Source organism: Electrophorus electricus, chromosome 11 (assembly GCF_013358815.1).
Source record: "Electrophorus electricus isolate fEleEle1 chromosome 11, fEleEle1.pri, whole genome shotgun sequence".
Classification (NCBI taxonomy): Eukaryota; Metazoa; Chordata; class Actinopteri; order Gymnotiformes; family Gymnotidae; genus Electrophorus; species Electrophorus electricus.
Window position 1 is genome coordinate 6415029 of NC_049545.1, and position 12284 is coordinate 6427312.

Below are 12284 nucleotides of genomic sequence, written 5' to 3' on the forward strand. Positions count from 1 at the left end.
GCTAGGGTCAGGTTCTTCACTGCCTTGATGTTAGTTTGGAAGCCATCAGCAGGTAGGAACCATCTATTGCACTCCTGAAGATACATTGTGCTCTGCCTGGTATAAAACTATGTCACAAATATGTACAGACAGAACCATCTGAGTTTGAGAGGTCTCAGGAAAGCCGTTTCCTCAATGAAGAGAGCAAAATGAGGATAACGGGAAAGCCTTGAATAAAGTTTGGAATGTGAGAATATAAAATAGTGGTTTCATATACATGTTTGTACTTATTATATATCATCCTGTTAAATTTTGCATAACATCAAAAGGCATTAAAATCTGCATCTCAAATGTATCGTTTTTAGCATTTAGAATTAGCAACTATATTATACATTGTAAGATGTACAGTTCAAATAATATATGTCACTGTTCAAAAACTCTGGAGATGAGTGCCATACATAACCTAAAGAGGAAGAATTGAAGAAAATAAAGACATACGAAAAGTATACAATCTGCATACAACAGTCAGAACAATACAAACATACACATCACTTACTCAGAGCCGCATTTCTTCTTCCACACATTCTTTTATTTGTAAATAATAAAAATGAACTCCTGAATATAAAACATACACATCATTTGAGCCGCATCTGTTGTACAAACAAGAAATGTAGTGAATACTTTCTATTCTGTTTCAGTGGGACACATGAATTGTAAACAATCAGTATCCTTGGGTAATACTGACAAAGTAAAGTAAAGAAGTCTGCCGTAATGGACATGAAAAGTAAACTTATCAAAACATGATCTCGTGGGCTTTGTTCTAATGCAGTAACAGGCAGGCAAAGGTCACAATTCTAGTCATCATTTTGACCATAAATATCAGAAGGAACCAGAAACTCAGGAGGTGTCCTTTCTCAGCCTTTGTTCCGTTCAACGGAGCCAGGAGACACAGCATTAATCCATTTTGACAGGGCCACTTTGTAAATATAAGTAAACCTCATAGCAGACTCATATTTACAATATGTTTCTGTAGGTGACATTGACTTGGATACACTCTTTTTAAGTTTTATATATATAGTTTTCATTTTTGTACAATCATAATTTTCCATATATAGATTGCTCTGGTTTTATACACATTATCTAGCTCAAATCTAGCTCCACATTAGTAGACTACAGTGAACACCAATATCTTCAGTAAAAACAGTAAGGGGCCTTATGTTTGCTCAGTACTACAGTACAGCACTTACTTTATTATTAGGGTAAAAAGTAAATAATAATAAAATAAAATAAAAAACTTCTCAACATTCAACCCCCAAAAAATGAGGCCTGTGTGCACGGCTAAAGTTGGCCAAATGCGCACATATGGAATGAATGGCTTTGTTTTATTGGTTAATCTATTAATATCAAGTACGAGCAAACTGTACAAGTACATGCAACATACAAGCTGGCCTACAGTATGTGGAACTAACACATTTATTTTAGTGTCTTTTTTCTCATCTGTCTTGTTTTACAAAATGTGCATGCAGCTTGGAACAGTTCCAGAATCATGCTGTTGCCCATGTTGGGGGAGCAGGTGGTGAGTTTTTGGAGTTCACCACCTCAGGCCATCTCCTCATCAATCTGTCTATTCTGAATCACCTAAGGCCAGCTCCTGAACCACCTCAAATGCCTAAAACACCTCACACCAGCTCTAAATTACCTTCTAGTCCAGAATCACCTCATGCCAGCTGCTGAACTACCTTTCACTCCTGAATCACCTCAGACCAGCTCCTGAATCGCATATCAATCCTAATCACTTTGGGCCAGCTCTGAAGCACCTTTCACTCCTGTATCACTACAGACCAGCTCCTGTATCACCTTTCACTCCTGAATCACCTCAGGCCAGCTCCTGAATCACATTTCAGTCCTAATCACCTGGGGCCAGCTCTGTGCCACCTTTCACTCCTGAATCACCTCAGGCCAGCTCCTGAATCACATTTCACTCCTGAATCACTTCAGGCCATCTCTGAACCACCTTTTACACCTGAATCACCTGGGGCCAGCTCTGAACTACCTTTCACTCCTGAATCACTTCAGGCCAGCTCCTGAAACATCTCACACTCCAAAATCACCAACCCTTAAACCACCTCTGAACCACCTCCCACCTAAAGTCACATTCACTTAGATGCTTAGGAAAAATCATAAATTAAGCCACAACAAAATTTTAAAAGCAAAATAAAAATCTAATAATGATTTGGCCTTCATATTTAAAATTGGGTTAAAAATAAAACATTTGTGCTTGCATTAAAATAATTTAAGCCCTAGTTTGAAATTCAGTTATGTGCAGGTCCCCAAAACAATATACTAAATCAGTTAAAGTGCACTGGGCTTGCCCATAGCGACCATTTCTCAATGTACTGGCAAGAGCTCAAAGTACACTTGATGGTCAGCATTCTAGGAGGTTAAATGCATTAACATATTTATATCAGAATAAACCATTTCTATAATCTCCTGGCCAGGCTGAAGTTAAATCATATTGGTAGGTTCATAAAGTCCCATTGTTCTAATGCACACATTTCTTTATCTTTCTTGAAGCTTATATGACAGATGTCAGAAAGAAAACATGGACCATGTCTTCACATTGTACAAGGTGTGCTGATGCATTAAATAAAAAAAAGGCAAAGCAGTCAGTGATGACTGCTGTAAACAGACACAAGGTTCCCCTGCTGGCTGCCCCTCTCACGCGCACTTGTTCTGAGTCAGAACCTGACTGGCACGTGGAGTAGCCCTGGTCTCAGCATGCATGAGGAGGAGGGGAGACTGAGTAGACTAACCTTTGCCTGTTCACCCCTGACCTCAGGCCTCCCCCAGCAGAGCGGCTTCCTGTATGGGCAGAGTAGGGGAGGGGCAGTGCTTTCTTCTCTGAACCGCTATTACACCACCGCCTCTGAGACACTCACATACTCCTTGTATGGTTGGAGCACAACTCCTAAATGTTACCGATTGGCAAGGAACAATCAGGCTACCCGCGTCACGGTCGGATCCTAGCTCTGTCAGCCGTGGCGGATTGCTTTAAGCTGCCCGTGGTTCCCGCTTTCATTTGGGCTAACTCGTCATCTCAGCAACATGGCTTAAACAAACACAACATGCAGTAGGGAGCGGAGTGGATCAAAGGGGAATCTTTACGATCCAGAGACCAAAAAGAAAAGAGAGAAGTGATTGTCAGGCTCCAGCAAAGCTTTGATCGTGATTCCGTCCACCTGTCCATCTGCCCCTCTGGCGCTGATTGTTGCCACGGGTCCTTTGTCCATCCGGCTGTGTTTCGTCTTGAGTCTTCTCCCATTCACTAGGACCTGACACCTGGTGGCCCTGAATCGAGTGACGACTGGGAAGCACGTCGAGTGAGAGGAGCAAGCGTTGGGTCCACCAGTGAAGATGGGGGAAACAGTTTATACCAGCCAATCACTGTGCTAGAAAGGTCCAGCTCCTCTAAAAGGATCTGTGCAACTCCCATGAAGCATTTGTGGTCCATGCGCCCATAATCACCCCACACTATTACCTGTTGGACAAACAAAGCTCACACGATTTTAATTCAGTTCAAGTCAGTTCAATTCACATTTATTTGTATTGCGTTTTTTTTTTTACAACAGCCAATGTCACAAAGCATCTTTATAGAAGTCCGGGTCCAAGCCCCCAGTGAGCAAGCCAAAGGCGACAGTGGCAAGGAGAAACTCTCTAAGAGTATGAGAAAAAAACCTTGAGAGGAACCAAGACTCAAAGGGGGAACCCATCCTCCTCTGGTCGACACCGGACAGCACAACAAGAACAAAATAATCAATAAGACAAAAAAAAAAAAAAAAAGGCAAAAGCTCAAATTGGGATGCCTTAAGAACAAACAGTGATTAGGAATGAGAGACAAAGATTTTAAACTTATTATACTGCAGAAACCAAAAGCTTCCTTTGGAAGGCCAGACAGGAAAATAACGCTCCATTCCCAGTTCCTTACCTGGAGAACTTTACCCTGTGGACTCTCCTCAAACAACAGGGACTGCTGATACAATGGGTCAAGTGTTTTTCGTGCAATCTTGGTTTTCTTTTTGGCTTTACATGTTCCGCTATCCAGCAGGTAGACCTTAACGTAGGGAGCTGTGAACAGCAAACATGACTCGTACGCAAGAGGAGCCTAGGCTTCTGCTGCTCTAATTGGCCATGTATTGATGAAGCAGTGGGAGAACTGTTTACCTGGCAGCGATTTGGATCCTGGTTTGGGAGTAAGGCCACGTGCCCTGATCACCTCCACCTCCAGCTGTCCTTTCCTGTCCATTAACCCAATCTGGACATCTCCTGAACAACACAGAAGGAACAGACATAAAGGACTTTTGTACATTTTTAGAGGTATCTGTAACCTAACTGGTGCCATTTATTTTGAGCTACAACTGATTGAATAGGCTGGTCTAAAGATTTTATCAAAACTGTGAACTCACCCATGGAGGGTGTGGCTAGTGTCTGCCTCCCCACTAGCTGGCCAGGGCCAAGGCCGTCCAAGAAGTCACTGAACTGACTGTCAGCCCCAAGCCTCATCCCTGAGAAGATCAGACTATCACACACACACACACACACACACACACACACACACACACACACACACACACACACACACACACACACAGAGACACACACACCAGTTCATTACAGTTTCCCTTCATGCATGTTTGCTGACATTATCCTGGAGATTAATGATGCTTGGTTTCAACTCCAAATAAAGCTGATGTTGGAGATAAGTGTTTGAAATTCAAATAAATCTGTGTTAAATAAAGCCTTACAATTGATTGCTGTTTTACACTACTTTTATTTGAAATGTGTTAGTTTTTATCTCTGGATAAAATAACTGCAGTTTCATGTCAACAGCTTTACAAATATAGAAAATACTGAAATTTAAACTTAATAATGATAAGGTTCTGCACAGAGCCTACTTCCAGAGTGAAGGAATGTGGTTACTTTGATTATTTAATACACATTCTCTGGGAATAATTCACTGGGAACGCCTGCCTCAGACCTTAGACCTGTTCTCACTTGACACTTTATTAACTACTCCAGTCTTACACATGCATTTATAGGTGTGACGTTAGAGACTGTCACCAGTCAGTTTCTGACCGCAGAACCATTTCTGACTGGAAATTATTTGCTTGATGGAGTATAAAGCACAGCAGTATTGTGGGATTTCTACACGTGTCTGTGTAACTGCTGGGTAACGGCACAATCTACCAGCCAAATATATCCTGGCAACAGCAGTCCTGGAGTTAGAAACTATAGACAAATAGCAGCTATCATAAACTGTACCAGGTAATAACTGACCCATTTCCTCTGACTATACATAATGTGCAAGATGTTTTTAATTAATAATGTTTCTACCAGTGGATAGTGAATGAATATACACATGTGTGTGTTCCTTTAAAGAAACCCTGATTCTAGCCTACACAAACCGAGGGGCTAAGAGCTGTCCATCTCCTGAACAGCAGACCTGTATTAAGCCTGGTATGTAAACCACGTCCTGTGCTGTGGCCACTCAAGCACAGGCGATATTTCCTTTGAGACCAGCACAGTTTCCATGAGCTAACTCCAGCAGGAATGTCTGAGAGCGGTGCCAGTCGTGTCATGCTACCATATGAGAGGCCCTGTGGATGTTTATCCTTTCCTTAATGCACTTTAGTGTACAGTCAGATCTAAATTGCATGGTCGACCATATTTCTTGCTTGGTCGTGCTGTGTGCTGGACTGGTGTGGGTCAGCGTGACTGGCCGCTGGACTGTCAGCTCAGTAGTGAGCGATGGTGCGTCTGTTTCAGCTCAGTCTGGGATACTGCTGAGCCTCCTCTGCACAGATGACGGATATTTTAATTATCAGAGGGGAGGAAGGCTCACCATCTGGCTCCAAAAATGGAGCTGGAAAAAGGACATATTACGGGTGCAAATCAGCACCAGAATAGCCCACCTTCACCTCTCCGATAGCTTACCTTTCCCACAGTACCTCTCTCTAGCTACTGCAGAAGACGGACGCGGCTCACTACGAACAAGATGTTTGCGTACGTCACCAGAGCCGCTAGTACTGTCTTTCATCAAAGTGACACACACACAAGATAAGCAATGCACCCAAAATTAAGGACTGCGAGCCGGGGAACAGGAAGGTCAGGTTGAATAGTGCGAAGCCCAAGCAGAGTGCGAGATACTGACTTCCCCTCAGAGCTGTAGCTGTTCATGCTGCCGTCGGTGGACTCGCGACTGGCCTGCCGAGCCATGGCACTGCGGGGGTATTCTACCGCCATTCCCGTCTCCTGACTCCGCTGGATCTGACTCGAGCCTTTAGTCTTCTTATTTGCTGCTTCTACAAAGACATAAAGAAAGAGGAAACGAATTGAATTCACAGTTAACAGCACAGTACAAAGTATTAATTAAATAAGCATATACTTATCCGATGAAAGCGACACTGGCAGACACCTAAAGCACATAAACCATTTGGTCTAAAGATAAAAAAAATTTAAATACACAATCCTGAAGGAGCACTAGACATAATGACAAGAATTCCTCCGGGAAGTTGCTTATGTGTGTGTGCTTTTCGTATGTGTGTATGTGTGTGTTCTTTGTGTGTGTTTGTGTGTTCAAAGACATGCACTTCACCCATCATCTCCCTTCCTTATGCAGCAGGAAACAGTGCTGTCTGAGACAAGGTACTTTGGCTGCGGTGAGTATCTCCTGAAGGATGGCATGGGGCACCTTCCCCACTATTTATGGCCTAGTGATGGATTGCAGATGCTTTAAAAATGCCAGCCACTAAAGTGGAACACTGAGTGCCAGTAGTTTGTCTGGGCTGAATGAGGTACGTCACACATGGCACAGAAGATCCCTTTGCAGGTTCTCGTGGGATAATATTGGTTTAGATCATACAGGCCTCTGCTGTTTAGGATGCTGGAAGTAACAGATAAAAGCTTTTATTGGTCCACAAAAAGAAAGGTCCTGAGCAGAAGTAATTGCACTTTTATGTTAGTGTACATTTAAACTGCATTTGCCAAATTAATTACAAATATAAAGAAAGCTCACTGCAGTAATTCCTAGTTTATGTATTTTCGACAGGCCAAATAACCAACAGTCTATTGAAATAAGGTCATGCAGCAGAGGAATATGACAATTAATCATAACTTCAGGTCCTTAGCCACTAGTACATTTGTGCTAATTTGCATTTTGGGCTTCAAGATCAAAAAGTATGGTGCTTTAGCTACACCACTCCTCTGCTAGCTAGATATGGGGGTGGGGAGGTAACTGAAAGCAGAACAGCTGCAGCAGGTCAGTGGAGCTCTTTACAGTGCTGATTTATAGAAGCTCTGCTACTCTGGTCTGATTTATCTTCTGATGGGCCTTTTAAGATATTATCCAGGGTAACATGCCAAACATGCCAAGAACTTTTTTCTACCATCCTTTTTGAGCTTTTTTTTTTTCTTTTTTTTTTTTCTAAATCCATTTATTAAACCATAAATAGACAGTGCTTAAAATATGAGAATTTAAAGGGTATCAGATCTAACCTAAAAGATATTTGTGGGCCTTGCATCTGATTATGAGTACAGGGCTGATCTCTAGCTGACAGTACAGTAGTAGCTGTATGGAGAATGTACAGTAGTAGCTGTATGGAGAATGTACAGTAGTAGCTGTATGGAGAATGTACAGTAGTAGCTGTATGGAGAATGTACAGTAGTAGCTGTATGGTACAGCCACTCTCAGTTCTCTTAGCTCACACAGACTTAGAGGTCACTTTTTAGGTCACCTTATACACTCTGAAATCCCATCTATTCTAATGATAGTGAAATGTGACTTGAAATGTGCCACTCTTAATGTCAGGCAATCAGAGACTGACACAGAGGGTAAAATTTCTACTGCTACCATCACTGCCAGTACAAGTACTGCAGCTTCTACTTTTGTTATTGTTCAGTTTTGAAAAGGTCACTTTTACAATGGATGTTCAGTTTGCTGTTTGCCTAATATTATAAGCTGTAATAGAATCCAAAAGATTGCATAGTCTCAATGATTAATTCCATCTGAATAGTCCATCAATGGACCATATATTTAAAACTCCCACTGCACACCAATCCATTCTATTCTCCAATTAACACACAATTCACAGTTTTTTTTAAAGTCCTAACAATAAAAATGCATGTTACTATATCCTCAGCAGTACCCCAATGCCAAAAGTGACAAAGCACTTGTATCTTATCTTTGTTTAGCCATCTTTAGCAGAATTTTTCAAACCACTGGGTTTGACTTGGAAAAAAGGTCTCCTGTAAGCCATATAGGTCTTATGTGAGTTTTAGCAACATGTAAACAAGCAAAAACAAGTTGGACATCATGTAGGGTTTTTTTCTTCCAAGTAGGCCGTTAGAATCGAAAATCAACATCAACGGCCACCAGCAGCTCCCTTGCTGTATCGCCGTTGTAACACAGTAACACTGTAACACAGATTTGACCTCTCACCAGCTGTAACACTGTAACACAGCTATAACAGCCCATCTGACCTCTGACCAGCTGAAACACTAACACAGCTATAACAGCCCATTTGACCTCTCATCAGCTGTAACACTGTAACACAGCTATAACAGCCCATCTGACCTCTCACCAGCTGTAAATCTAACACAGCTATAACAGCCCATTTGACCTCTCACCAGCTGAAACACTAACACAGCTATAACAGCTCATCTGACCTCTCACCAGCTGTAACACTGTAACACAGCTATAACAGCCCATTTGACCTCTCACCAGCTGTAACACTGTAACACAGCTGTAACAGCCCATCTGACCTCTCACCAGCTGTAATACTGTAACACAGCTATAACAGCCCATCTGACCTCTCACCAGCTGTAACACTGTAACACAGCTATAACAGCCCATCTGACCTCTCACCAGCTGTAACACTGTAACACAGCTATAACAGCCCATTTGACCTCTCACCAGCTGTAACACTGTAACACAGCTATAACAGCCTGTCTGACCTCTCACCAGCTGTAACACTGTAACACAGCTATAACAGCCCATCTGACCTCTCACCAGCTGTAACACTATAACACAGCTATAACAGCCCATCTGACCTCTCACCAGCTGAAACACTGTAACACAGCTATAACAGCCCATTTGACCTCTCACCAGCTGTAACACTGTAACACAGCTATAACAGCCCATCTGACCTCTCACCAGCTGAAACACTAACACAGCTATAACAGCTCATCTGACCTCTCACCAGCTGTAACACTGTAACACAGCTATAACAGCCCATTTGACCTCTCACCAGCTGTAACACTGTAACACAGCTATAACAGCCCATCTGACCTCTCACCAGCTGTAACACTGTAACACAGCTATAACAGCCCATCTGACCTCTCACCAGCTGTAACACTGTAACACAGCTATAACAGCCCATTTGACCTCTCACCAGCTGTAACACTGTAACACAGCTATAACAGCCTGTCTGACCTCTCACCAGCTGTAACACTGTAACACAGCTATAACAGCCCATCTGACCTCTCACCAGCTGTAACACTATAACACAGCTATAACAGCCCATCTGACCTCTCACCAGCTGAAACACTGTAACACAGCTATAACAGCCCATTTGACCTCTCACCAGCTGTAACACTGTAACACAGCTATAACAGCCCATCTGACCTCTCACCAGCTGAAACACTAACACAGCTATAACAGCTCATCTGACCTCTCACCAGCTGTAACACTGTAACAGCTATAAAAGCCCATCTGACCTCTCACCAGCTGAAACACTGTAACACAGCTATAACAGCCCATCTGACCTCTCACCAGCTGTAACACTGTAACACAGCTATAACAGCCCATCTGACCTCTCACCAGCTGAAACACTGTAACACAGCTATAACAGCCCATTTGACCTCTCACCAGCTGTAACACTGTAACACAGCTATAACAGCCCATCTGACCTCTCACCAGCTGTAACACTAACACAGCTGTAACAGCCCATCTACCTCTCACCTGTTTGGCTGAGCAGCGACGTGCTCCTGCTGCGCCGCGACGGGATGCCAACGATGGCCACCACTCGAGCGCTGAGGCTGGAGCGCCGCTTCTTGCCCCCTGCGCCCAGCGTTCCCAACGCCGTGTCCGACTGGCTGCCGTCCGTGTGTTCCAGGGAGAAGATGTCGCCGCTCACACTCGTGCTCTTCAGCATGCTTTGGCTGGCCGGGCGAATGTGACGGCTGGTACAAGAGGTTGGCAAAACATCTTTGTCATAGTTTAGGTAAAAGTTTAGGTAATAATTTAGGTAATAGTCTTTTTTTCAGATACAGTGCAGTCTGTAAGTAATTAGGCAGTGACCAGCCCCGCCCTCTTTCAGGAGACCATAAGTAATTGGACAATTGACTTGTCAATCTGGATCATTGTGTCATAGCAGTGCATGCACAAGAACATCAGGTATCTCAAAATCCACAGTCTGGTTCATTGTTAAGGAACCAGACTGTGTGCTCTGGTGTTTAGTAATAGCAAGCAACCACTGAGACCACAAAAGACCATAGTAGCAGGAAACTGAAAAACATTATGGTCAGATGGTTAACCTATGCCAGTGATGAAAAACATGTGGCGGAAAAAAAGCATCCCACCTCATATGTGGAACATGGTGACATGAACTATAGAAATGGATCTGAAATACTTTACCACTTTTCTGACTGTGATCTGATGGTTTAAAGATAGAATGCAACATGGAATAGAAAGCCCAACACTGAAAGTTTCAAAGGCCCTGTGTACGTCTCTCACCTGAAATGGCCCCTGGGTCGCTCTGATTGGATGGACATGTAGCTGGTGCTACTGATCCGTGAGGCACTGCTGGCACGAGAGATGGCTGACACATCACTGACATCACTGTCTGAGGACTTATGGGACACATTATCACAGCTCCGGCGCTGCTCTTTATAAAGCTACGGCAGAGAACGAAAGATGTAGCATGTATTCCTCTGTGGTAATACAAGCAGCAGGTCTGATAAAATGCAAATTGATCTAGCAGTCAGTGAAAGGCTATAGAGGGCTATGTGAATTCTAAGTACAACCAAAGGAAGATGGATTTGGAACAAAAACAAGAAGAGACAGGAGACTTTACCTCTCGTTTGCTCTTGAGCGCCCTCTCCAGGTCCTGGCTGGTACCGGCGGGAGCTGGAGCCCTGTAGGAATGTACCTTCATCTGCCGTGACCGCTCCTCTGAGGCAAGGGCTGTCATAAATATAAACAGGCATTCAACCACTTTCTATATTGTATACAATATCATTTTACATGTGATTTGACGTTTATAAAACATGTCAGTGTGCTATAGCCAACCCTGTTCTACACTGCTGCTTTTAGCGGGTACTTGGGGCAACTGTCGGCCCATACGTGCTGATGAGGGAGTCGCTGTTGATGACACGTACGAACTGCTGTCATGTGGGTGCACCCTAGAAAGGGAAAGAGAGAGAGAGAGAGAGCGAGAGAGAGAGAGAGAGAGAGAGCGAGAGAGAGAGAGCGAGAGAGCGAGAGAGAGAGAGAGAGAGAGAGAGAGAGAGAGAGAGAGAGAGAGAGAGAGAGAGAGAGAGAGAGAGAGAGAGAGAGAGAGAGAGAAAGCAACAAGTAAGAGTAAAAACAAAATAAGCTACATGGTAAGCATAAGCATATGGTAGCACACAAAACCAAATTAAGAGCATAACTGCAAAACTAGTAACAATTTAGACCAAACTGTCACATAATACAACCACCACGTACGTAACATGATGCTTTATTATAGTAAATATTTTATGTCAGGAATGCACCAGTCATTGTCTTCTTGCTTCTTGAAATATTATTTGAGTTTACTCTTTAAAAGGAAAGGAAAGAGCAAAGGAAAGAGCAATCAAAAGCACCAAAAAGACGAGAGGCGTTAGAGGAAAAAATACAGAAAGAATAGGAAAAAAGAGAAAAATTCCTGTGACGGCCCGAGTGCCGAAGAGCAAGGAACAGGACGCACAGACTCCCTCGACTGTGGACGACCTTTACTGTCATACAGGGAAGACAGTGGCACTCACGTAAACGGCGAACACTAAAAACATGAAACATCGTGAACACTAATACTAACGTTAACGTGGGAAACGACAAATGTACAGACGTATACAAATCCACATGGCTAACCACTGCCAAAGCAGCGCTCACCAACATTGGTTTAAATACACACACAAACATTACACACTAAGCCATATGCAGGTGTGCACAGACAACAGACGTGTGGTTACAAACAAGAACAATTTTGGATTCCCATTGCACGCGGCAGGCC

At 43.2% G+C, this 12284-nt stretch overlaps 1 protein-coding gene across 8 annotated transcripts in view; it reads right to left on the bottom strand.

Annotated features, from left to right (window-relative positions):
- Positions 1–546: 546 nt before the first annotated feature.
- The window catches only part of LOC113580296 (regulating synaptic membrane exocytosis protein 3-like), a 56035-nt gene continuing 44297 nt past the window's right edge, over positions 547–12284 (bottom strand). For all 8 annotated transcript variants that reach the window (XM_035531297.1, XM_035531299.1, XM_035531298.1 and 5 more), the window contains 9 exons: positions 11324–11436; positions 11109–11218; positions 10769–10929; positions 9995–10215; positions 6188–6338; positions 4443–4555; positions 4201–4302; positions 3965–4104; positions 547–3517 (listed from right to left, as the gene is read on the bottom strand). In XM_035531297.1, the coding sequence (XP_035387190.1) occupies positions 3305–3517; positions 3965–4104; positions 4201–4302; positions 4443–4555; positions 6188–6338; positions 9995–10215; positions 10769–10929; positions 11109–11218; positions 11324–11436 (1324 nt within the window). In that variant the 3' untranslated portion in view covers positions 547–3304. The remainder of the gene's footprint in view (positions 3518–3964; positions 4105–4200; positions 4303–4442; positions 4556–6187; positions 6339–9994; positions 10216–10768; positions 10930–11108; positions 11219–11323; positions 11437–12284) is intronic.